Below are 27,982 nucleotides of genomic sequence, written 5' to 3' on the forward strand. Positions count from 1 at the left end.
GTCGAACGGTCTGTGGTTGTTGTAGTTTTTCAGAAATGCACGAGCCGCGGTCGTAACTCACTGGCAAGCTGGTTCGATACGATGTACTAACATGTTATTACACTCGGTTCCGCGCAAGGAGCAGAAAGCATCGATAGCCGTGGGCATCCCCTTTTTAGCATCCCGGGCACATTGTTCATGAGCGTTGCAAACTAGTAGCTGGAGGATACTTCTCACTCCTTCGGGGATACGCCATTCTTGCGAGGAATAAGAGCATCTCTCGTATCGCGTATGCAGGCGTGTGTTGCAGTTCTGCATCCGATCGGGCCTGGCCCCGTATGCCGGCGAGGGAGCTGAAGGGGCTGCTGCATTTCGCGTCACGAATCGCATCTATATGTTAATACGGTGCGCAACCGCGCGCGTAATTCTCGTTGCAAGCACCCACGCACCGGCTCCTCGCAGTCGATGCGCATACGCGAACGCGATCCTGGAAATTCTCCGGATCAGAAATAATCAAGCCCTGGCCCCGCGACAAATTGATACTAACGCGGCTCCTTCCGGCCCTTCGTCCAACTGAGAGACCCGTCACGGTTTCGAACTAACTGCCAATTAACGAGGTATTCCGGTTTTCGAGACTGTTCTCAGCATGAATCTTTAGGAATTTTTTTCGGGAAAACTATCGAACTTTTCCCATTGATATTTCCTACACATATTTATTGGCACATGACGTGCATGCGTGATTTTTTGAAGATAAAAATATTGAAAACTACATCAGTTATATATTTTTATATGGAGTATAAGATACGGTAGACAAAACGAATAATGGAGTCTTAATTTAGCGAAAGAATATAACGCACTTTTTATCACACGTTCATTTCCAATAATTTATACTCTAATTTATAATTCGCGCGCGAATGATTGACTATAAAACAATTAGTGTTTCTTTTACTGTTTACGACTACCGTGCACCATACATATAAATGAAGTAATCACAAATTAAAATACCTCGATTCACTGGGAGAAGATAGTACCAGCTTCAACTTGATTGAACGTTAAATTAATTTTATTACGGGGATAGTATCGGTTTAACCAAATTTAATGCTTCTTTTACGACACTGTCCACTTATACTGGAAAGTGTACTTTGCTGTACAGTTCTCCTCTCGTGCTATGCTAATATACTGTTAACACAGGTTGCGCACAAATGCCAAGAGTAAGTACATACATAGCGTATGTAGCCGTACGCATTCTTCTTTACGAGTGTAATTATGAACTACAAGAAGCCTTTGAACGATGACGTCGACCGACATAAAATTTTACATTCCGCGAGAAGAAACCGGAGGTGCGCGTAATAAATTGAAATTGACGATTATTGTCGTAACACGATACAGACGGTATCGCATTCGTTAATTTGGCCATTGTTAATCCGTAAATTCTTCTGAAAACTAATTCGACTGCAACATACGACTGCAATGAATAATCGTATGATAATGTTTTATTAATTGATGTTTTATATTTAAATTTATTGAGCAAATTTACCCATTAACAACCACAGCGATCGAAGACAAAAATTAATCCTAAGGATTGAAGAGTTTATGGATTAAATTGTTGTACAACTTTCTTTTGTTTTCAACGTTGAGGATCGCTAATTGCTAATAAAAATGTTCAAGAAATGCTGGGTTGTCGAATTCGACAGAATTTAGTACGATTTTTATTTATTTTTCAAATACACCTGTTATGACTAGATTGCGGATCTTTATGCAAAATGCAAATTGTCTGCATCGATTGCAAAAGATAGAAACCAAATTGAATGTTATTTCTTTCCGTAATGATTTTAACGAGGAGAAATCATATATTGACATGTTCAATTTCCAAAATGTTCCAACAATTTTAAATTTTATCTACTCTGTTTTGCTATAAATGCTTTATAAAGATCTGCAGTCTAGTTATTACCAATGAAGAAAGGATTTTATGTGGTCCCACTTTCTTGGACATATTCAATTTTCAAAATGTTCCAACAATTTTAAATTTCATCTACTCAATTTTTCTATAAATACATACAGATCCGTAGTCTAGCTATTACCAATGAAGAAAGGATTTTATGTGGTCCCACTTTCTTGGACATATTCAATTATCAAAATGTTCCTACAATTATAAATTTTGTCTACTCAATTTTTCTATAAATACATACAGATCCGTAGTCTAGCTATTACCAATGAAGAAAGGATTTTATGTGGTCCCACTTTCTTGGACATATTCAATTATCAAAATGTTCCTACAATTATAAATTTTGTCTACTCAATTTTTCTATAAATACATACAGATCCGTAGTCTAGCTATTACCAATGAAGAAAGGATTTTATGTGGTCCCACTTTCTTGGACATATTCAATTATCAAAATGTTCCTACAATTATAAATTTTGTCTACTCAATTTTTCTATAAATACATACAGATCCGTAGTCTAGCTATTACCAATGAAGAAAGGATTTTATGTGGTCCCACTTTCTTGGACATATTCAATTATCAAAATGTTCCTACAATTATAAATTTTGTCTACTCAATTTTTCTATAAATACATAAAGATCCGCAGTCTAGTTATTACCAATGAAGAAAGGATTTTATGTGGCCCAACTTTCTTGGACATGTTCAATTTTCAAAGTGTTCCTACAATTTTAAATTTTGTCTACTCAATTTTGCTATGAATGCATAAAAATCCGCAGTCTAGTTATTACCAATGAAGAAAGGATTTTATTTGGCCCAACTTTCTTGGACATGTTCAATTTTCAAAATGTTCATACAATCTTAAATTTTGTCTACTCAATTTTGCTATGAATGCATAAAAATCCGCAGTCTAGTTATTACCAATGAAGAAAGGATTTTCTTTGGCCCAACTTTCTTGAACATGTTCAATTTTCAAAATGTTCCTACAATTTTAAATTTTATCTACTCAATTTTGCTATGAATACATAAAGATCCGCAGTCTAGTTATTACCAATGAAGAAAGGATTTTATGTGGTCCCACTTTCTTGGACATATTCAATTATCAAAATGTTCCTACAATTATAAATTTTGTCTACTCAATTTTTCTATAAATACATACAGATCCGTAGTCTAGCTATTACCAATGAAGAAAGGATTTTATGTGGTCCCACTTTCTTGGACATATTCAATTTTCAAAATGTTCCAACAATTTTAAATCTTATCTACTCAATTTTGCTATGAATGCATAAAGATCCGCAGTCTAGTTATTACCAATGAAGAAAGGATTTTATTTGGCCCAACTTTCTTGGACATGTTCAATTTTCAAAATGTTCCTACAATTTTAAATTTTATCTACTCAATTTTGCTATGAATACATAAAGATCCGCAGTCTAGTTATTACCAATGAAGAAAGGATTTTATTTGGCCCAACTTTCTTGAGTTTTGACTACAGAACTTGAAGATTGCATAAACATACGGAGTCTACTAATCAGAAATCGCGAGTACGAGAATAGTCGATACATGTGTAATAGGTGCGACGCGTAACGGAAGTATTAGCACGAAAGAAGAAGAAACAAACGTGTTGTCTGGTTTACAAGGCGAGTTAATCTGCAGCTCGCTCACCGTACCGATGCGTGAACTTATTGCTTGTGCGTATGCGCTCGGATAAACGCCCACTAAGGGCCCTTCCATTTCAGGAAACATACCCCTGGTACTGTTTGCACACCACATCGATTCGTTCTCTTTCCCGTTTTCTTCCTTTTCCACAGTCATGGATGCAGTTTCAAGCAACTCTCGTAATTTCCATTTGTTGTAGACACCGACGCGACGGAACAATAAAACATTGTGATCTCGTACAATAAAAATAAAAATGCTTTTTTTACCTTTTACATGATTGTTTTTATCAGGTTATACCAATTCTATTTTAATATCTAGATAGTGAATGGCTACGCTAATTTGTAACTCTTCTGCTAAAAAATGAATCAAGTAAAAATCCGTCTCATTAATTAAGTCTCTAATTAGCACGAAAATTATTTTAATGAATTTAATCGTTTTAAGTATCATCGTTTCAATAGAATTGCGATTCAACGATTGTTAAATTCTACCGTATTGTGATAAACACATTTGTATTACACATTAACTTTTCATGATGTTTGGAATCGATTTTATTCGTGCGTTTCGTACGAACAATTTTACAAGCTGAAAATATTGAAATATGTGTTAATTAAACGTAACTCAGGTCTTGTTTAATTAATGAGCGTCAGTTAGCAAGAGGAGGCTAATAGCAGTCAGTTTTAATGAAACTGTGCAATAGCACAGTAAAATAATATTTTATCTTTGGATGGAAGAACGTTCGAATAAAAAGCATTGTATTATACGTGAAAGGGAAGCAAAGACCTTCTTCTCATTAAAATGTAATTGAATGGAAATTGAATTTAATCTCATCAAAATAATGTACGAGGAGCAGTGCAAACATATTTGCTCGGAAGTACATAACATAATATTCCACGGTTCACATTTTAAATCATCAATTTATAATTAATGGAATATCGAAAAGTCCATATATTAGTTTGTGTTGTTGCACTGGAAATATTTCGAAGAATCGTATTCCACATGGAACATTCTAATAATAGGCAAACTAATATTCTGCTTGCATTATTCGCGGAAAATATCTGCGATACAGAGTTATGCGTGTAAAAATATTTGCAGAACAAAGTGCTTCCGCGTAAAGAGAAGAAAGTTTCGACGGAAATGACCTTTCGCTTCGTCGGTACGATGTACTCGCTATGAGCAATCGATCTGTTTTTCGTGAACTATTAAAGCCGAACACACATTCAGCAAACGGGAACGACTTGGCCGAGCAACCATCATTCATGTTTCATTATCAACGCATTCGTACAAATTTTGACTCGTTCAAAACCACGGTGTGAGGACCCATTTTAGAATGACATAATTAAATTCAATTTACTTCAAGGGAGTGAGTTTGAATTCTTTAGAACATTGAGTATATAAAGTACCATTGACAATGCATTCAAACTTTTACTGGGTCGTACACTGACAAAGACATAATAGGTATTGTTCTACGGCGCCATTGCCTTAACCTCAACTGCATTGTTAAATGTAAACAAAAACATTGCGATGATTACGCGTCTCGTTATGTGTAAACTGTTACTGTTAGTTTAACATTAAATTATCTTTTGATAATTACTGAATCTGATTCTTACCTCAGTACTCATGTATAACAATAACTTGAAGAAATCATCCTCGGAAGTTCATGCTAACTTTAATGTAACGCCGATGAATATAAAATATTGTTTAAACTCATTTGAAAGTTTCAAAGCTCTGACATTCCCGACAGTAACGCGTGAAGTGTCCCTAAAAAATTCTGACACCCGGTGCATGATGCCTTCTACAGTAATAATTATCTTCATTATGACAGCACTGGCTTACCGCTTGGGTCTTAAACCAAAGTTAATTACCAGCCGCCGTAGCTAATTTAAATCAAGACTAATTGCGATCCTACCTTCATTACTGCGGGTCGTGTCTCAGCAGCTTCTAATATCACGAAACTTCACCGAAACTTGTCTCGTTACATCCACCCGTTGTCACAACATCCGTGGATGAATGCTAATAAAGACAATTAGTATCGAGTTGTTATGATTTACGGGCTAGTTGTGCTGGACTAATCATTCTGGTAAACCAACCACTAATACAATATTCCGCTAGATAATAGTACATCGAGCCACTGATTTTTAGTCACTTGAAAGTCGAAGTGGAAAATTTTCTTTTCATAAATTCGTAGTCCAAAGAATGTTTAATTGTCTCTTACAGAAGCATCAACAGATTTTGTGTTGATATTTTTAAAAAATTCGTTTACCCGAATAGCGTTTCACCTCGGAGCGTGATGGATCGGACTCATTCACTGAACAGCAATTGTTTTCACTTCAAAAATGAAGACGCCAATAAATGAGATGAAGAAATGCAGTTATACTATAATTTGAGAAACACGTTTCAAGGCGCGTTTTGCGAAGAAGTTCGAAGTGCTACGTGGAACAGCAATTTGTTTTGCGGGACTCATTAAGAGATTACGGGTACAGGTGCATAGACGGGTAAATCCCATTAAAACGATACATTATGAGCGTAATCATTTAATTTGATTGCGAGAGTACGTTAAATTAAGAGCGCCGTTTATTCGGGGCAGGGAGGTGGGATCGTCACAAAAGGCAGTCGCACGAAAAACCGTAGATTCTCTAACTCTACAGGCTGGGAAACACCCACGCGTCCATTAAAATCCCACTCGGCCCGCTGTAAGATACTTAGGGCGCCTCGTAAGGCATACCCTTTTATAATTAAGACGTTACTTTACGGTCGTGAGTACACCTCGCGTGCATTCTCTATGCAAGCGCTAAGAGCGGCCTACGAAAAAGTGAAAAACGATCTCACCGTGAAAGAACCGAAATTTCATTACCTCGAGAACGTTAATTTCATCTCTGCGTAGACTCCATAAAAATTCACCTGTCGCCATTAACCGGGTAATTGTCAATGATTAATTATATCAATAACCGGGCACCTCAATTTCCACCTAAAACTTCTTTAATGTTTTTGTTGATGAATAGCAGAATTATATAATATTTTAGAGTTTTATAATAACTTTATATATATTTTTTGATAACGTTTTGCTATTGATATTTGCCAGGTGCTACAGTGTCGAAGATCGCACACAACCTTCGATAAAATATTCGCAAAATCTTTCTGTACATCAAGATCAATTTAGATGATGAGGGGCATCCTAATCACCCAATGCTAACTACACAGCCCGTTTGCCGCATTTATTCAAGATGATGTCTAATCACGAGCAAGATTGAGCATTCTCTACCGGTGTTCTGATTACGCTACCTTAGATCCACAAAGCGGATTTTAATGAGAAAGCCAGAGGCGTCACATATTGTACTAATATATGCACACAGAGTGCTCCATTAAGACATGCTAAGTAGATGTAGAGGTTTCATTAATAATACCGTCAAGACTGTATTCGTCGGTGATTATTCAGCTTTTATTACGTCGATAAATTATTCGTTCCTTAATCTGCGGCGAATTCACGAGAATAGAAGTAGTCAGACTATTATTATGATAATATTAGTACGTATTAAACGTGTCCCGATTTTATACGAGATAAGAGAAGATTTGAAGCTTACCATAATATCTTAATAAGCATGGTAACTGATCCCTTTGACTAATCAAATGGATTAAATATGTATATACATGCATCGCGCACACGTGTACAAAATCTTCTGCTTAGAATTGGTAATAAAACTTGTCGAGATCCTGGGTCGTTATTAAAACAAAACGATTTAATTTATAATTATAGTTTCCAACGTTTATAGAAGAACTTCCATATTAAATAATCTAATCTGAAAATATATATTTGACGACATTGTAGGTTTGTCAAAGTATCAATCTGTCAAATTATATCCCAAAAATTATAAATGTACAGTGACTCGAATTAATATTCAGACGCTCTAAAAACGACGATAACTTTTTTAATATTGTACCGTACGATTTTAACTTTTTTGGGAAGCTAGAGCAATTAGTTTACCACAGGATTTGAAAAGAAATTTTTTTCAAAAATTGCAATTGATCGGGATTGTAGAAAAAATACTAAAAGTTACAGTTTACAACTTTTTTATGTGGACCCATATCAGAGTAGTGCTAATTCAATTACATATTGTAATTCAATTACACATTTACATTGTAATTCAATTATATAGTAATTCAACTACGTCGTAAGTGAATTACATAATTCAAACCTTTCAATTAATTCAATTGCTATGTATTTTAATCAGATGTGTAATTGAAATACAATATAATGAAAATACAGCTGTCCAAATTATAGCCCAGAACTTTGAAGAAGTGCGATATATTTTTATGTTTTTCTTTCATATACTTGTTTGCTGTCTATGCGGCGTAGTTTTTATTCCTCGTCCTTCTTCACAATACGTAACGCTATTTTATAATTGTACTCCAATTGCAATTACGAATTACATTGTAATTTAATTACAAAGTAATTTGTAAGTAGTAAGTGTACTCCAATTGCGATTATGAATTACATTGTAATTTAATTGAAGTAAGATCTGAATTATAAATTACAATATGACTGAATTACAATGTAATTTAATTACTTTGTAATTATAATTCCTGGAGTAATTCAATTGTAATTCTGCACAACTCTGGCCTATATTGAAAATTTAAGAAATACGTTTTGTAGATCTTTGTCAATTATATGCACTGTGAAAGTTTCATCGAAATCGGTTGATGCGGGGAAAAGCGACAGGCATTGAAAGATGTAAGATTCTAAATTAAAGTAAACTAATTGCTCTCTAGCTTCCCAAAAAAGTTCAAATCGTATAGTACAATATTAAACAAATTATCGTCCTTTTTAGAGCGTCCGAATATATTAATTCGAGTCACTGTAGTTTCCATCGTTTATAGAAGAACTTCAATATTAATATAAATTGACAATTAATATACATTTGGCGACATTATATGCAACACGGTCTGTCAAATATTGAAAATTTGGTAGAATGTACCAACAGAAGGATTTGTGTACATTATTTATATCCCAAAAGTTATTAGTATAGTTCCCAACGTTTATAGAAGAACTTCAGTATCAATATAAATTGTGAATACATACATTTGACGACGTTGTAGGTCTGTCGAATTGAAAATTTGATAGAATGTACCACAAGAAGGATTTGTTTTCATTATTTATATCCCAAAAGTTATAAGTATAGTTTCCAACGTTTCTAGAAGAACTTCAATATCAATATAAAATGTGAATATACATTTGACGACGTTGTAGGTCTGTCAACTTGGAAATTTAGTAAAATGCATCAACAAGTATACATTATTTATATCCCAAAAGTTATAAGTATATCCCAACATTTCTAGAAGAGCTTCAATATCAATATAAATTGTGAATATCCATTTGACGATATTGTCTGTCAATTGGAAATTTGGTAGAATGTACCAACGGAAGGATTTGTTTTCATTATTACCAGCTTGAGGTGCATTGTCCGACGAACAAAATACCAAAACCACCTCTCGGGCACGAACTGACGCGACTGACGCTCGCCACTGACTTTTGGCCTTTAACATTGGGGTTTAGGTGGTTTGCACGGTGATTGCAATATACCGTCGGACTCGTTGCGGCGAAGAGAGCAACGGAAACCAGTTTCGAGTCGCATCTATCCGATCGATCAGATTGCTTGATCAGAAAGGCAGACCTTACGGTTTGGATACGTTCGATGGCAAACCTATTGCTCGTTCGGTTGATGCGGATTAGCACGGGTTAATCGACACAAAGGACGTCTCGTTAGCCGGGAATTAAACGGATTATGGTCTGAGGTATCTGCCATCACGATCGATTCATGCCGACCGGACCCGGCAGACATACATCTGGCTCGCTTTCCACTCGCATTTTTCCCCATTTCGTAATTCAGTTAATTGGTCCAATGACGGCGGGTCCTGCCTACCAAATTTTTCCACCCGTCCCGTGTCGCAGGAATATCTGGATTAAGGAACTGTTTGCCTCCGAATTATCCCGCAGGGACGGTTTCCAGGGACGGTTGTCCCGAACGGTCCGTGTACTACAAAATGGAAAAGCTCGTCAAGCCCGCGACTGTGAAACGTAATCACCACGCGCCCACATTTTCAAATATTAAAGGAAGAGTAATTTTTAAGATTGCAACAAGTATATTCGGCGGAGTACGGTATACAGTAAAATCTTGATCCTCACGGGTCCGTGCTATTTCTTAGATCGTGTAGTTCCACTATTTTGTGTGACCTCGCGTGTAAACACGGACCGCGCTGCAGAAGAAAGTTTTGTAATTGGATTCGTAGAGGATCACACTGATATACCCGACCTGAAATCGGATTACGCGGCATGTTTACACATTACGTTCTTGTAAAACATTATTCTCATTATTCAGATAGGAAACGGAAGAGTAAATCGAATCATCGGATTCTCCATCGATTTGTAAGAATATATCGGACATGAAACTTTTTTTTTCGTTAGATGCCAGCTTGATAACCCCTTGATCGGATTCTAGAGTGTAGTCGTACAAGTACGATGTTTACTTCGGTCCGTATTTCTCGCAATTCTCTACTACTGTCTGTTACTTCTGTGATCTATAAAGAAAACCCTGTTAATTTTTATTTAAAGTCATTTCTCGCGGAGATACTCGTATCAAGTACCCACAAAATGTTAACACTTGTGTAGCCAACCGGGTATCCGTTTACGTTCCCCTAAAAATATTACAAAATTCCTCTGAATGTCCATCGTTTGCTCGTTGATATACTAATTTGTAGTCTTAAAATGAGAATTTATGCAAATATGTTCAATACAGACGGTTTTAAATAATCTATACATTTCGGTTGGCTACATAAGGGTTGAATTAAATTATTCAGACAATGTACTGATCCAAAAATCAATTTTATTTCATTCTCTTCCTCGTTCTCAGCGAGGAGGAAAATTGAACCTGTGCAATTACCTAATATTGATAAAATGTTTAAGAATCGCGACCTGCATAATTTCGCAAGATAATTCTACTTGCCGGAATTCCGAACGGCGAATGGAACAGTCGACGTTCAAACGTTAACAAGCGGAAGGGGATGATCGGATCAAGCAATGTTTACGTTCCCTTTTCTCTCGAATTTTCGAAATTGCCTGAGACAGGCCCGTTCGACGGACGTAGTACGTGCCTACGTTCCCCGGAATTTTCATCATTTTTTTTTTATTGGATAACCCGCCGCGCCGGCCGTGGACCAACGGGGCATCGATTGAATTTCAATCGAAATTCAAATTACATTTAATTCGGTTAGCCAACGGACGAGCAAAAGCGAAGCGGATCCGATCGGAGGCGTGTGTGCACCGGTTGCGTGCAGTTTGGATTCGTAGTTCGGGGGATTCGGTGCGTTGTACGGTTTCTATTATCGACCTGCAGGGCCACGGTTCATTAAAACAGCATGAAACATGCAAATACAACTGTTTGCGGTTTTCCTGTTCTTCTCACGAGCTGACAGGTTCGGTTTTCAAGCGTTTGTCGGCAATCCGCTTTTGATCGACCACTTTACCGGCGAATTATGCACAGTGTTCCAAATATGAGTCCTTTGTAGACCAAATCCACTAACCACCTTTCCGTTTCTTAACATTTCACTGGCAAACCACTCGATTAACACCAGAACTACCGAGGTTAAGACGAAGCTACAGTGGCTGAAATTTCTATAAAGTCATCTTCTTTTTTATAGATATTTTAAAAATATCACCATTTTGTTTTATTTATCGTATCTGGTCTTGTGCCTTGTAGACACTCGGATAGAGGGACTGCGTACTCTATGTATAGACCGTTATGTTTACTATTTACGTTTGTTTTGATTTTTTTCTGTGTGGTGCAGAACACAAGTGCGAAGTTTCTATAAAGTCACTTAGTGTTTCTCTGTATTCTGAGCAGAGAAGTACGGAAAACTGCGAATATTCTAAAAATATTAGTTTTAGAACTCACAGAAATCCTGTTTGTTATAATTTGATTCACGTGTATGAGAATGCCGAGAGGAAAAGTACTAACAAGTGAAGAAAAAGCATCAATCGATGCTTATAAAGATATGGGCTGCTCTAATCGCGCAATTGCTAAGAAAACTAATCGGTCATATACTGTGATTAATAATTATATAAATTTACGTGAAAATTACGGAAAAAATCATCTTAAAGGTAGTAATAAAAAATAGTCAAAGAGACAACATTCAATATTAATGAGGTCTGCAGCTAGGGAAAGGAAAAATGCAGCACAATTTCGTGCTGAATTGGAGCTCCCAGTAACAACAAGACGTGTGCAACAACTTTCAAATTCTTCTGGACAAAAATACAACGTAACCAGGCCTTAAAGAAGTACATAAACCGGCCCGTATTGATTTCGCACGGGCACAAAACACAGTGACTTTATAGAAATTTCGGCCACTGTAGTTCTACCGAAACCAGTCAAAATGACTGGTCTTTAAAAATGTGTAATAATAAAATATTTTCGTATTTATTGATTTATTAACGTCTTACAAAAGGAATATGGAGCCGAATATGTCTTTGAAAATATTATGTAGTGGTAATCTTCCAGTTTTAGACCCTCCTTTTATTTTTTCCAACTGGATCTTGTATACTTTCATTTTCGTCTTCAGAACTTGAAGGCACACAAACACGTCTTCTTTTACGTAAATACTAAATGTTTTTTGATTCAGTTTCTCTAGACCCCTGAACATTTTCTTTGTCTCTATAATCTCATTGTTACTATTTAACCTTCCCTAAACGTAACATTTACCCTATTTATTACTATTATCACTGTAAAGTTCAATTTCATTTTTTTCTGATTTACTTTCTTCATGCTCATACAATTCCCCCATCCTCGATATCAGAACATTCCATTGGTATATTGTTCACTTTTTACAACAATTCAGAGATTTTCAATTGGTTTGCTATTTTTAGGACTAGTAAAATATTGTTACATAAACAAGAATTAGGTCCTATTCCACTTAGAGAAGTACCAATCAAAATGAGTGGTATTGGTATAAGTAGCCATGATACAAAATTATTTTGATTCCGAATAGATCAAACAAAAATAAAATTCATTGTATGTATTACTCATTTAGTTATCGCTGTAAAAGTCATTACATCATTGCGAGAAAAAATGTAACATGAAGTAAGAATTTTAAAATGAAATTGTAAAAACAGTCGTTTTGACTGGTCTGGTAGTTCTTGTGTTAGTGCATTCGTCATAAAAGAATGTCGAAGAACGAATTTATATTAATTCATCAATTTTCTTTATTCGTATACATACAGTCTTCTTGTGTTTTGATGGAAAGAAATCTTTCAAATCATTGTAATTAAACTTATTTAACTGTATCGTATGAATATGCTACATTGAATTTACTAAAACCATTCACGATAGAATTTAATATAATCTTGATTTTTCCAAATTTACCAAACATAAATTGTACAAATATTTTCTGTTGCTTTCTGCAATTAATATCCAAGTAAGTATCTAGAGAGCACACGCCCGCGTCATTAGGCCGAAGATGAAAATTTAAGAAGCTCGAACACGAAGTCGCCACGTGATGTATAAAATATGGAAAGACGTGGGTGGATGTACGACCGACATCCTTATTGCTTGGCCACTGTTTTCTTTGACGTCTAAAAGAGCGCTGTACCTTCGTGGAAATTTATGAAATTCGTTTTTCGGTCGACAGTTCTCGCCAAAGAAAACACTGTCGCGACATGGGAGATTAATTTACGTCGGACATTAAGGCCTCGCACCCGGCCAGATTGAGAGTGCGTCGCATATTTTTTGATCAATTCTTCAGAATTATAAACGGATTAAAGGGAGATTCTCGCGTGAAGCAGGAAAATCGACTAAGTTTATTATTTTCGTAGATAGAAAGATCCGCAAACTAGAAAAAGATGTTTTATACAATAAAAAGAATCTTTTCCTAGAAACATGAATATATTATAAACATTTATACATTTACAAGTAAAAAAATTGTCCGACGTTTTTATTGAGTTCCTAGAAACATGTGTGTGTGTGTGTGTGTGTGTGTGTGTGAACATATTATAAATATACAATAATTAATAATTAATACATATAACATATTATAAAAAACATGAACATATAAAACATAAACATGAACATGTATTATAAATATACAATAATATAAATATACAAAGGACAGATATAAATACAATGTATAAGTAAAAAAGTTGTCTGACGTCTTTATGGAGGTGTCCAACAAAAGGGGGTTTCACAAAAAGTGGAATTTTGCGAAAATCCCATTGTTAGTATGTTGGTTACCTTGACAATGATGGGAGAGTAGGAGAAGCCCAATTTACTCGCGAGTAAAGCTTGGACAGCACGGATTTGGCCAACGGTGTCCATCTATTATCTGAAACGGCACGGTCAGCGTATAACGCGTGCTCGTCTCGAAGTCGCGCAATTAATTTTCTCTAGAATACGTTTCAGTCCAGTGATTCTTACCCTGACCGTAACTAATAATCTTCATGAAGGACGCGTGTCGTATATTTTACGGATTAACGGCGTCAGGTCGTAGAACCGATTTTATGGTCTATGTGCATGGTTGGTGTCGATTTGACCCGACACTAAGGCCATATGTTTTGCAATCACGTTTTTCGATGTTGTTGAATAATCAGCTTTCTGCACTTGATAATTACGAGACATTGTTCCTAACACTGATTTACTGCTTGATCTGGCTTTAAAATAATTTCACTACAATTTAATGAAGTGTGTAAGTCAAGTTGCATAACATTTTAAAGTTACTATTCCAATGCAGTACCAATTTAATAATACATTTTATTTAAAAAAAAAAAAGGAGCAGACATTTTCATTTCCAACGAGGTGATCTAGTAATTCGCAGGGTGTAAAAGAAATCGAACGTTTTCTCGTGTATAGGGGACCATTTACCGACTTCCGTATCGAATACGAGAATCCAAGCTCTCCATTTTTTATTATTGCCATTGTCCCTTGTTAGCAACGCGGAATAGAGACGTTGTGAAACGTGTGAGGGGTCAGACCCACGGACAGAGCGAGACTACATAATAAATGGGCGAATGCAATCAATGCTGTCACCGATGCTAGACAGTACGTACATATTACGTGTTAGCAAAAGGATGTACAAAGACGCCGGGTTTCGAACGTAAGAAAACTGTCCTTGTGCTAGAAAAATCTGTGTTATTAAATTGAAACATCGTGATCATTAGACTGCGGGTATTTATGCATTTATGAAGAAATTGATCGCGTGAAATAAAAAACTGGTGAAGGATTAGAAAAATTTAAGAATATTGTAACGTTTTGTTTTAATGTATCAAAGTCGGTAAGGGATGAAATTAATTTTTATTTTATTCTTGCTTTCCACAATCAATGCAGAACATTTTTATTTTGCATAAAGATCCGCAGTCTAGTGTACATATTCAACTATCAGTTATTTATTTATTACATTAATTTTCCAGCGAATATTTTTGTCTTCAATGTAAATGTTTGTCTTCCATTTATACAAACAATTGTCATAAAATCTGTCCATTTATTTCCTTATTGTAATATACGAACAGTGAAAGGAAAGCAGTACAGTAAAGTCGTGATCTAACGATAAGAAAAACGTTCGGGTCCGTGCTGTGTCTTAGATCGTGTAGTTCTATTATTTTGTGATCTCGCCGATCGAGCCGAACGTGGAAAATTTACCAAATTTTCCAGATTTGAGTATGAATGCTTTTAACACAACTACTTTATCTTGTTACAGAACGATGTGGAAAGTGTCGAGCCAACACTAAGAGATTAAATCTGATGAAATACTGCAAAAGAGATTATGGTAAGTTTGAAAAACTAAGAAACATAATTGTAGAAATCAATTTATTTATACAAGAAATTAAAATTCGACACATTTGTTCCATAGACTCACTATTATACAAGAATTCTTGAAAGATGAACAAATTCATTTTAGTGAACCTATATTTAAATATTTTTAGGAAATACATATAGTGAATATTTTTAACGAAGCTTGTATCTATCTGTATATTTTTCCGGGGTCGTTTAAAAACACACGGAAAAAGCGATGGTTTATGAAACAACTTGTTACCATTTGCGGTCACATGTAGAATGGGCGCAATTTGTTATGGCGGGGCTCACCTTCGCGATTTATACACTCTGCAACCGCTAATGGCATTACTAGTTTTTGATTCGGGATCAGAAGTGAAATGATTACAAGTATCTCCACTGCATTACCGCCTAACATAACTTCCATCGCATCGCCGTAAGTGGCATCAGCACTTCCACGTTCGCAATCGAAACGATTACAGGTGGAACGCGACTGCCTTTTATGTCTTCATACCGAAGGAGAAAAATCTTTGAAATTCTTGTTTCAAGTCGGGATGATCTCCTATTAAATCGTGCCTCGTTAATTGTAATTGAAGTAATGCTGTTTGGCCACTGCAACAAGTAAACAAAATTCTCTAAATTAGGGAACGACTTCAAGAACAACTTCGCCAGCAGCTTTATTGATTACAAATAAGTTGAGATTTTTTGGCTACAGGCTCAAGTGAAGGAAGTTGCAAAGATTCACTTTTTCCTTCGTAATTCCAAAGAATAGCAATTCTTCTGACACGTCAGAAAATCTAACCTAATTTGGTTCGATTTTAAGAAAATTATACACTTTTGAAATGTGATCGAATATTTTTATAATTATTTATTGAAGTCCCCTGAATGAAAATATTAGAAAGTCAGCAATTTCTGAAATGTAGTTGAACAAGTGAAATTGTTGGAGATTAATGAAATGATTGAATTGTTTAATTCTGTTCATAGCTGTTCTGGGTAGAATAACAGACAGGCACAAAAAGAACGATGGCTCCCCGAGTGAAACAAGCGTATCCGGGTCAGTTTGGACACGATTCACCTTGAACATTGACTACATCTTCAAAAAGGCTCCAAATTCGAGGATTCGTCGTGGCGACGTATTCTTGTACGTGCATTCAACGGACTTGGTTTGCAGGTGCCCGAAGATCAAGCCGAACAAGTAAGTTTTACACGAAGCAACATTATTTTTGACATCACATACTGACATTTTATTAATGTTTGGTTTGTCACCTACTGTTATGTGAGCCAAAAAATAATATGGGCTGCTCTTTACTTTACCGGACTCAAAATTTGTGCCTTTCTCCTATAAATTATTATGTATTTGGTATGTAATTCAGTAGATCTGGCGGCTGCAGATCGAAGTTTTGATCCTGTAGGATCAATGGTTAAGGAGTTATGCATGCTTAAAGTTGACCAATCTGCAGTGTTTTTAACAGGTAAGGGCGCCGCCATATTGGTAGTGACGGTCGCGAGCCGCTTACCGAGTTGGTTGGTGATTAGGCGGTTCTGCTCGGTAAGCGGCTTGCGGTCGTCACTACAAACTAATATGGCGGCGCCCTTACCTGTCAAAAACACGGCAGATTGCTCAACTTTAAGCAAGCATAATTCCTGAACCATTGATCCTACAGGATCGAAACTTTGATCTGCTGCCTCCCCGGGCACAAATCTACTGGATTACATACCAAATACATCATAATTTGTAGGAGAAAGGCACAAATTTTGGCCCCGGTAAAGTAAAGTTTACCCATAATATGGAATATGTTATAATTATAGTATATTTTTATTTGATCAGAGAGAGAGAGAGAGAGAGATGTAGACTGCGGAACTTTATGCATTTATGGCTTCTGAAAATGTTCAAGAAAAAGGTGGATTATAAACATCGACAGAATTTAGTACAATTTTTATTTATTTCGGATCTGCAAAGACTACTACCACTGGAAATGAGATTCTATTTTATTCCACTTTCTTAAAATTCGTTCACAAAAGTTGAAAATTGCATAAATATCCGCAGTTTAATCAGAAGTGAAACATAGTAGCTTTTCGCGTTGAAGTTATCGTGATTTCTGACTGAAATAATTATTTGACTGTATCTGTGTCGAAATAATGCTTGGATCTAGTGAAAATTCGTCCTCTATGCAGCTCTCCTCTGATTGCCATGAAACACACACTCGACTGTCAACACCATCCTAAACCTCTTGACACTGTATCCATGTTATCGACAGGCAGGTTTTTAAACAGCGTTACATGCAATACGGCCTTGTAACAAGTGCCGAAAAACTGATGTGACATCTTGCATCTTCAAGTCTGTCACTTGAGTGCGCCTCGAGTATCTACTTCACAGTACTCCACACTATTCCTTTCGCCCTCTGCGGCGAATCTCTCGCATTCGATAGACATCGAGATTGCAAGCTCGAACATCATTTCGCAAATGTTAAATGGTTTCACAAATGTTTTTCACGAACGGTTCGTTCCTTTTCTTTGAGAAAAACTTGCCTTTTGCGTGTAGTACTCAATGTTGTTTCATGTTTAGTGTCATTTCAATCAGAAAAATGCCACACATAAGTCGGCGAGAAAAAGTCCCACAAAAAACCAAGAAGTTTTGTAAATGGATCAGTAATAGATATTCGTTTTTCTTAGAAAAGTGCCACAAATAAGTAGGCGAAAGTGCCATAGAAAAAATAATAAAAAATAAAGAAGTTTTGTAATTGGATCAATGGTGGATAGGGATGGGATCAAGTACCTCGCAAACAGGTTCGAACCTTGATTGGTGGAATTCGATCTCTCTATAAGTAGTTCGAGAAAAAAAATATTATAGTATTCCCAAGTATACTCGAACCTTTGCCAGACAGTTTGGAACCCTTTAGAAGTACTGTGGTAAACGTAAATAATACTTGCAAGTAAACTCGAATCTTGGTCGAACAGTTTCGAAACTTTCGAAATTTTTATGAATATCGTAACGAATTTCCGTATTCTTGCACGCTCCGTGGTACCGTTTACTTCTTTTTTTTTGTAAACACGCTGTGGAGATGAGAGAGAAAACGGAGTCTCATAATTTTCCATGCTTGTACCGATGATTGTAGTTTGGAATGTACTCTCTCTCTCTCTCTCTCTCTCTCTCTGATATATCATATCGAACATTATCTAGGTGATGTCGAGAACAATCATTTGTATATGTTAATTGCATTATTGGATCCACGATTCAAAACATTAGCTTTTTCTAAAGATGAATCTATCCCTCGAGCACGGGATGCCTTCACTGATATATAGCCACTAATTATATTAATAATGATAATTCATCTACAATATGTGATAGTTCACAGACGCAGATATCCGAAAGTCAGCGCAATAGCGAATTATCAATTTGGTCGTCCTTTGACAATGAAATAGCAATTACAAATAATACGATACCTATCTGATCGTCTGCTGTGTTAGAAGTGGAATATTATCTAAAATCACAATATGTAGAACGCAAAGAAGACCCGTTATTATTTTGACGTGAAAATTCAATCAAGTACCCCATTTTATCAAAAATTGCACGTGACTATCTTTGTATAATGGCCACTTCTGGACCTCCAGAAAGAGTTTCTTCAAAAGCAGGAAATATCATGGATAAAAAAAGAAATAGGATAAAACCAAGTATTATAAATGGAATATTATTCTTAAATAGTTACAAATTTAATAAAGAAAGTGCTTAAAAGTTTTGATTTCCAAGATTCGAGTACTACTTGTGAAAGTTTCGATTACTTTCAACATCGAAGTATTTTTAAGTATCTTTTCGAAGCTTGTAAGTACTCATTCCGAGGTTCGATAACTGCTTGTATACAATGAATACTTTTCAAGTATAATCATTGAAACTTTTATTGCTTTTAAGTAGTAATCGAAACCCATGAAATGAAACTTGGTTATCGAACTTGACTCGGATTCGTGAGTAAATATTAAACTTGATCCCATCCCTAATGGTGGATATTCGTTATTCTTAGATCGTGCAGTTCCCGTTTTACAGTTCCAGTTCCAGTATTGTAAAATGTAACGATGCAAACGAATTTGTTCCAGATTGTATTTGATTCTTGGCCAAGAGAGCGATGGCGGCAGTCAAGGTGGATTGACAGTGACGCAAAGGTCGATCGTCATCGAATGGCGCAACGAATGGCACCGCCGAATGCGACGTTTCCAGCGAAGAGCGAGATCATGTGTCATCGAGCTAATTCGCGGCATGCCAAGGAAGATAGACGAAGAGAGAAGAGAAAATAGAGAGTAAAAAGCGAGAAAGAGAGGGCAAGAGCGAGTGGACGTGTCCGTGTATGTGTGTGCGCGCGCGCGCTTGTGTGTGTGTGAGAGAGAGAGAGAGAGCGCGAGAGAAAGAAAGAAAACGAGAGAATGAGAGGAAGAGAGAGAGAAAGGGTGGGAGAGAAAGATAGAAATATAAAGAGAGAACGGAAGAGGACAGAACAGAGAGAAATAGAGAAATAGAATTGAAAAACCTTTACTCTCGTATTTGTAGAAAGGTGCACGTTCATTATCAAACTGCCAATAGCTGTATGTACTCTCGCATACCCACAATTTTGCACGAAATACTCAACGACGTCCTAAGATTAACAATAAGTATATCGAACGCATACGATGTGAAATGCATGTGGGTACTCGATCGTGTATAAATAATACTCGAACAGCAACAGTTCCAATTAAGCGCAACGAGGGAAAGCTCTTTAAAGATCAAGCGTTCACGTGGACGTACATCATTCTGTTCCTATTTTCGTTGCAAACAATTTTTAGATTGAATCTGCTGTTGTTTTATAAATCTCGACTGGAAGCTAATCGATTGATAATTATTTATTTTAGTTTCGCTTGTAAAACCAAGTGTACAATTTGGTACAAATATTTATTCTTGACCTATGAAAACGGAGAGAAAAGAATGAAAGTTTAGAATGATTCGCGTGACGATTTTACAAATTCTTTTAACATACTAGTGTAACAAGCGCCATTAGTATTGAACGTTAATAAGACGGTTGTTAGAATATTTTGTAATTGTCAGTATGCCGTACAGAAACATATTCTAAATTAATAACGCACAAATGTTAAGATATTTGAATGGTTTAAATATGTACATTTGATATTTCTCAAAACTAAACTTTCTGTACATGTTCATGATCAAGGTTCGAAAATTAGGGTTGAAGCGATTTCATTATCATCGTCGCTTTAACATTACATTATAAACGTTACATGGAAATATTTCACAGAAAATTGATCATTATTGCATTTTCACGATAATCTTTTCGATGACTTGTATAGCTAAATACGTGAAAGAAACCTGATTACACACAAAGTGCCCCGATTTAATACTTTTTACAATTTCATATCCTACGAGAGAAAAGAATGTTCGAAATTCAAGAACGAAGAACGTTTCTATTGCCAAGTAGACGTCCCACGTGCATTTCATCGAGCCGAAAATGCAATATCTTGTACTAAATTAGACGTAGAGTTTATATCGATATAAATTATACACTTCCTACGGATTTACCATTTTTATTCTAATTTTATTCCTATTGTGACGCGAACTAAACGATTGAACGGCGGTTCTGTTCACTCGCGTGAAACGCTGAATCCAAAAATTGTTCAATTGTTCATTGTTCCACTGGACTTTCGTGCAGACACTAAGGTTGCCAGTCAGCGTGTTTCTATTTTCATTTCTCGAAATTTGACCGTTTTAGTCCCCTTTTGCTCAAATATAAGAAACAAATTGATAAGAATGTATTCCACTATATGTACTGATATGGATCGAATGTGCAGTATTGGATAGCAAACTAGAATTAGTTGTATCGCATATCAGTTGTAACTGCCGTTTCGTACAAATGCGTGATTTTCATAGTTTGTTACTGCTGGTATGTTATTAATTCGAGTACCAACCACGATCGAACGAGTATCGTTGGGTCAATTCGCAATGCTTTCATTCTTCCCATTCGAACTGAAGCTTTAATCGGGGAGGTATTTATAAAAATTTATTAATGCTAGAGAATTCTTCGAGCATGAAAGAAAACGAGAACCCGAAACACACCGTTTCTACGAAAAATCGACGACGACGACGTTATTTCTAACGAAAATTACGAATATTATAGCACTGTACATACTCGATAAGAACTTGTTTCTCCGTCCCAGTGTTACACGCATCTTCCATTTGTTTAACGAATTTCTATAACGAGCACATCATTTATATATTGACTGCGGATTTTATGCGTTTATGACAAAAATGAATAGGTGTAAGTTAACACTAAACCTACCACTGCCGGTCACATGACCGGTTTCATATTTTTCATTTCACAATTATTATTGAAACTATGAAGTTGGTTGAAAACTACATGAAAATTAATTCGATAGATTTCTTTACTCACGCACATATTGTAATAAACATTGCACAGAATCTAAATAGATAGAGCCTTGTACCTTTCGCAAAGCGAAGACATTTTAGTCGCTTTTAGTGCTCGGTAGGTTTAGTGTTGAAACATTCAAAGCATTAGACGAATTAAAAAATATGTTCAGAGAGACAAAACATTTCTCTTTGAAGATTTTCATTTTCCATAAAGATCCGCCGTCTATTTATATACAATTGAACTGGAAAATTCAGTCGTTTCGAATAGAATTACGATGAAAATTTTCTCCATTGCTTGTGCAAATCAATCGAACTTATGATTTCATTCAGCAAAAGACTTGCTCACCTCATTTCCGTTTGATCTGTTCGAATCAAGTCTATTAAAAACAGTGTGTGAACATGTTTTTGTTAATACTGTACAAACTATATATTATTTTGTAAATTCGCTAGACGAGTCGAGTAAACGGACAAACAAGTTTTTATAGCGGAACCTTTGTTAGTTTTTAATTGAGACTGTAAGCTACAAAGTGAATGGAGGCATACGATACTATAAAATAATGTTTAATGTTAAACGGCATAACGGACACGCCGAATTTTCTTGTGACAACTCGCTCTGTTTAAATCGAGTACATCGGAGATTCTTTAGTTTCGTGAATTGTTCCTGAAAATTGTCGGATACCCTCGTTGCCACCGTGCCATCGATTTCAATTAGTTAATGGAGGTTTTCACAGATATTCTCGAGCAGCTCCGTCTTTTTTTCCTTTCCCATCTTTCTTTTATTTTTTTTTTGTCGCACGCATTACATCCTTCGTCTTACTTTTCTTCTTTTATTTATTTATTCTACCCCCCCCCCCCGTCATTCGTTTCGAATAACCGCGGATCGATCACATTTATATAAAGATATACGCGTACGTTGAATGTAGATTTTCTTGTACATTTTCTATATAAATTATTAAGATTTTGTTTCTAGTTGGTATTATTATTAGTAGTATTATTATCGGTAGTAGTGGTATTAGGAAATAGGTATACGGATCATTAAAGAGAAATAGAGGCTAAGTCCGAAATGTGTCGAGAAATAGAAGAAGAAGATGAAGCGTCATTTAAACGAAGAAGTCATCGGTTATTTCGCTTATCGCGATGGGGGTGATGTCGTAATTACCGTCGCAAATTATCGTAATCACGACGATTGAAACGTAATTCCATTTATCACGATGTCACGATTCTCCTGATTCGGGGTGTAAAGAAGAGTATTCATTTTGTTTGGTAATTTCCTCGCGGCTCGACGGGAAATCTCAAACGAAAATTCTGTGAAAAATAATCGATGAAAAGTAGTCGATCTTCCAATCGATCGGGATTGTTCTTTCGCCATCCGTCTATCACGTCGACAATAAACATGCTCCGATGATGCTGGTCATTTTACACACTATCACGCGAACATTATCATTAAATACTGCCAACCGTGTGATTGACAATTGACGATGTTTATTGCGCTTAACCCTTTCGCTACGACACTGTCCAACACCGAGATACATTTTTACTATTTTCGAATGCAGTGACGTGATTGTTGTGAACTAAATAATTTATTTTGATGCAGGTCTAGAGCATCGAATTACCAGAATAACAGTTTTAAAGAACAAATTTTCAATAATTCTGTTACTTGGATTATTTTTATTTACACTTTATTTGTTCCCCCGATATGGCTTTTTAAACTTCGAAGGAATATTTTAGATGTGATTGAATATTTCGTATTAAAAGTTGCAGAACAATATTGTACGAATATACGGTGTAACAGATAATGTAATGGACAATTGTGATCGATAGCGAAAGCGTTAAAAAATAAGTTCCTAATTGTGACAGATACTTGTGACGAGTAACTGCTCTTCCAAAATGACGTTTTGAACTACTTGCATCAGTGTACACGAAACAATAGATTCGTAAAGAGTGTGTTTATTTTAAAAATATTACGTTCGTCCTTTTATTCTCTTATGAAGACGTTTGATAATGACAGAGATGGACATCAATTTATTCGAATCAAGGTCATAGTAATAATTAATATTATTGTTTGATTTTCAATTTATTTTGCATTTATATTGCAAACGTTTGAACAATGTAACGTTTGCGCTAAGTATTTCATACAAATCAGGATTACGGAAAAAAATGATTTCGTACATTAATTATGCACACCGAAGATATTTTGTTTTCGTAACAAAGTTAAATATGGTACGATACCGGTGTAAAACGTAAGTGCAAATATATTTAATGAATATTCAAAGAAGTGTATAGAACGATAATTTCTCATTAGTACTAGTATTCGTCGAAATACTACTTATGTTAATTGGATAAATGTTTCTCCATCTCAAGTCAATATTATTCCGGTCTAAGAAGTGTCGTAAGTCTCGTTTAAAATCCGAATAAAATCTTTCAACGTCAATTCGAGAAACCGTAAAGTATCCCGAATTTATTCCGCCCCTAACCGAATCTGACTTAATAATTCTGATTGAAACCTCGGAATTGTTTAGCGATGAAAATAAAGATATTTTGTTACTAGTTCGACGAGAAATTGCAATATGGTTAAATTCCTAAAGGATCTCGAAAGTTCGCTTAGGAGCTCTGGTCCCGAACAGCGCATCCATGACCTCTCGGCAGGAAAGTAATTAAGTATTGTTTTACATACCATAATCGACGATGTATCTATGTACTTACAATATTAACGAGTATCGAGCGGTTCGAGCACCCGCGCGAACGCAAGCCTATAATCGTGCATCACGAAGAGAACTGGTATGGAATCATGTACTTTAAGTCTTGGTTTACGTGGCACATTTACGAGCGTCGCGTCGCTTCGAATCGACGTTCCTCGCCATGTCGTGCTTTTTAGTAACGAAAGTGCCACAGTTCGAACGTATTTATTAGGGGTGTGCGAGAACCCGAAAACATCGCGTCGGGTCGAGACAAGATTCCCGAAAATGTTCAAAATGCTCAAAAGTATCGGGATTATCAAAAATTTCCGGGTTTTCAGTACTCGATTACTGTTATGCGTAGACTGCGGATCTTTATGCAAAATAAAAAATGTTTGCATCGATTGGAAGACACAGGAGTGAAATAAAAATTTCTTTATTCTTTTAATTATCTGATTAAGCTAAAACCAATGCGCTGATGTCTTTAAATCTTTTTTTGATATGTCCACTGCTTTAAATTGTGCTTACCCATTTTTGTCATAACTACATAAAATCCGCAGTCTAGTTATGAGACTCGCTTTAGAAGCAATCGCGGTACAGTGACTCCCACTAATATTCGGACACTCTTTAAAAGACGACAACTTTCTAAATATTGGACCTTACGATTTGCAATTTTCTGGGAAGCTAGAACAATTGGTTTGCTGCACAACGTGACCAACATTTTTGAAGAATATTGCAAGTTGTCGGAATTGCGGAGAAAATACTAAAAATTGTAGTTTGCAATTTTTCGGGAACGTAGAACAATTGATTCGCTGCATAGGTCCACATTAAAAAGTTGTAAAACGCAACTTTTAGTGTTTTCTTTACAATTCCGACGAATTGCAAATTTTGAGAAAAACCCTTTTCACAACATGTAGTAGACTAATTGCTCTAGCTTCTCAAAAAAGTTCAAATCGTATGGTGTGATATTAAAAAAGTTAGCATTTTTTGGAGGCGTCCGAATATTAATGGGAGTCACTGTATGAGATTTCCGATATTTGAGGCGTTTCCGAAAACCCACATTATCAAATTTATTCATTGAATCTTTTTTTTCTAATCCCGATACTTTCGAGAATCTCAAATCTTCGAGAATCTCTTTATAATTTCGAGAATCTCTTTATAATTTCGAGAATCGCTTTATAATTTCGAGAATCGCTTTATAATTTCGAGAATCTCTTTATAATTTCAAGAATCTCCTTATAATTTCGAGAATCTCTTTATAATTTCGAGAATCTCTTTATAATTTCGAGAATCTCTTTATAATTTCGAGAATCGCTTTATAATTTCGAGAATCGCTTTATAATTTTGAGAATCGCTTTATAATTTCGAGAATCTCTTTATAATTTCAAGAATCTCCTTATAATTTCGAGAATCTCTTTATAATTTCGAGAATCTCTTTATAATTTCGAGAATCTCTTTATAATTTCGAGAATCTCCTTATAATTTCGAGAATCTCTATAAAATCGAGAATCCCGAAATTTTTGAGAATTCGACCCGACTCATCTCGATGTCTTCCCGACCCGACCCGACCATCGAGATCCCTACCTTTTCGGGTTCTCGTACACCCCTGGTATTTATAATTTCTTGCCTAATATTATTACGATTATAGTCCTATTCAGACTGGATAGAGAGAAAGAGATAAAGAGAGGGAGCAAAGAAACAGAATCTTTCTCTACGAACCGAGAACGTAGAGAAACGGTCACGTAAACGGAGAAACTGAGATGGCGGACACATCCGAATCGTTGTTCATTAAAACCGATAGAACTCCTGTAAAGTAATCGCGTTTCAAATATTATTATTATATCAACGACTGCGGAGTTTATGCGTTTATAAGGAGATACCTCTACGATTGCACAAGGTCTAACGAAACGAAGGTTGCTCGTCGAGATTGATAAGCAGCTGTTGCTGTGATTCTCGAAGCAATTCGCGGAAGAAATCAAAAGTTCTATTTCACTGCTCTCTTTTTGTATAGTTGTCTATAAACACACGCGAAACTCGCATAAGCGTCCGCTGTCCGAGTGTCATCTTTTCGAACGCGTTCATCGTCCCCGTCGCCTGTGCTACGATTATGTGTATAAAATGTACCAACCTAAAATAGCTTTAGCATAAGTAAAGAGTATATTATCAGCTATCCACAGAAATTAGTTACGTATATTCAAACTGTTAGAGAGAAAAGCAAACCGTTGCGGAGACATTGACCGATCGACGAGCAGAAACGATCGTGACAGAATCATCGATCGTTTCGGAATGATTTCTACTAAGCCGCATATCTTCCAAGCTTTTTACAAAGAATCATAAATCACTATAGAATCACGCGACGTTCGAATATGCATTTACATCGTCGAATATCAAAATGGTGCGCACGATTTTCGAGATCGAAGATAGACGAACCTCGCGACTCGTTGTTTACTTCTTTTTATTTTTTAAAGAAACTAAACAACCGTTCCTGAATGTTATGCGATGCAAATGTGTGACGACAAAGTTGCAGACCTTGTCTTTTTAGTTTCGGGGCTCGTCTATCTTTCACCTCCGAAAGAACCTGTACTTCATACTTCTTTTCTAAAATTAAATGATTTGTTTAAGCGATGGTACGCAGTAGCCCGGTGTATTTTGTCGTTTGTCGACGAGAATCACTATTATTGCGCTACGCACGATATCGAAAAAGCAATATATCCTTCCGGTAACGACCAAAGAAGAGAAAAATGGAGGAGAAAGATCGATTATCGTTGTCACGCAACTGTATGACGGATTGGAAAAATTGTTAATTGTTTTATATGACCTGAGCAATGCGAAACAATCAGGGAATATTGGTGACGCGAACGTAGCTATATTATTCAGTTTAATTTTCAACGAGATACCGAAGAATGTTAATGTTTTTTGTTTAAGACGCCAGAAATCGTATCGCCGCGACGACATTTGTAGATGAAAGAAAACCATTATTATAGGTGCAAGATTTCGCGAAATTCTTGACCAATTGTATATCGTAGAGTATATACGTACGATGTCAAAGTAAGTGTGCTATTTATACCTCCACATTAATAACCTATTAGTATTGTACCACGATTACGATCTAGATTCGATTAAATTATTAAGTGTACCGTTGTGTATTGTGGTGTAATAAATGTGATTAGTTGTATGAATAATAAATACAATGCATAAACAAGATAAATTCGCTTGCGGTTGCTACGTACACCCTTTTACCGTAGAATTTTTGTTTTTCGTATTCCTTCGAAAATATTAGTTTTCACTCTAATGAAAATAATATGAGATATAACATTAATTTGAGTTACAAGACTTTGCGGCGAATTCAAACTAAAACTGGCAAAAGAGGGAAACAATTTAAATGACAATAGTTATTATTATTAAACTGTGGATCTTTATGCAATTATGGCACTTTTTTCACTCTAATGCAAATAATAACATTAATTTAAGTTACAAGATTCTGCGGTGAATTCAAACTAGAACTGGAAAAACAGGAAGACAAAATTT

General features: G+C 35.9%; 1 protein-coding gene across 2 annotated transcripts in view; it reads left to right on the top strand.

Annotated features, from left to right (window-relative positions):
- Nucleotides 1-27,675, top strand: part of LOC143207188 (netrin-1) — a 201,815-nt gene extending 174,140 nt beyond the window's left edge. The window contains exons 4-6 of one of the 2 annotated variants that reach the window (XM_076420358.1): nt 15,306-15,374; nt 16,364-16,574; nt 19,469-27,675. In XM_076420358.1, coding sequence (XP_076276473.1) covers nt 15,306-15,374; nt 16,364-16,574; nt 19,469-19,673 — 485 coding nt within the window. In that variant the 3' untranslated portion in view covers nt 19,674-27,675. The remainder of the gene's footprint in view (nt 1-15,305; nt 15,375-16,363; nt 16,575-19,468) is intronic. The other variant, XM_076420357.1, reaches the window with a different exon arrangement.
- Nucleotides 27,676-27,982: the final 307 nt, after the last annotated feature.

This window comes from Lasioglossum baleicum, chromosome 3 (assembly GCF_051020765.1).
Source record: "Lasioglossum baleicum chromosome 3, iyLasBale1, whole genome shotgun sequence".
In the NCBI taxonomy this organism is placed as follows: Eukaryota; Metazoa; Arthropoda; class Insecta; order Hymenoptera; family Halictidae; genus Lasioglossum; species Lasioglossum baleicum.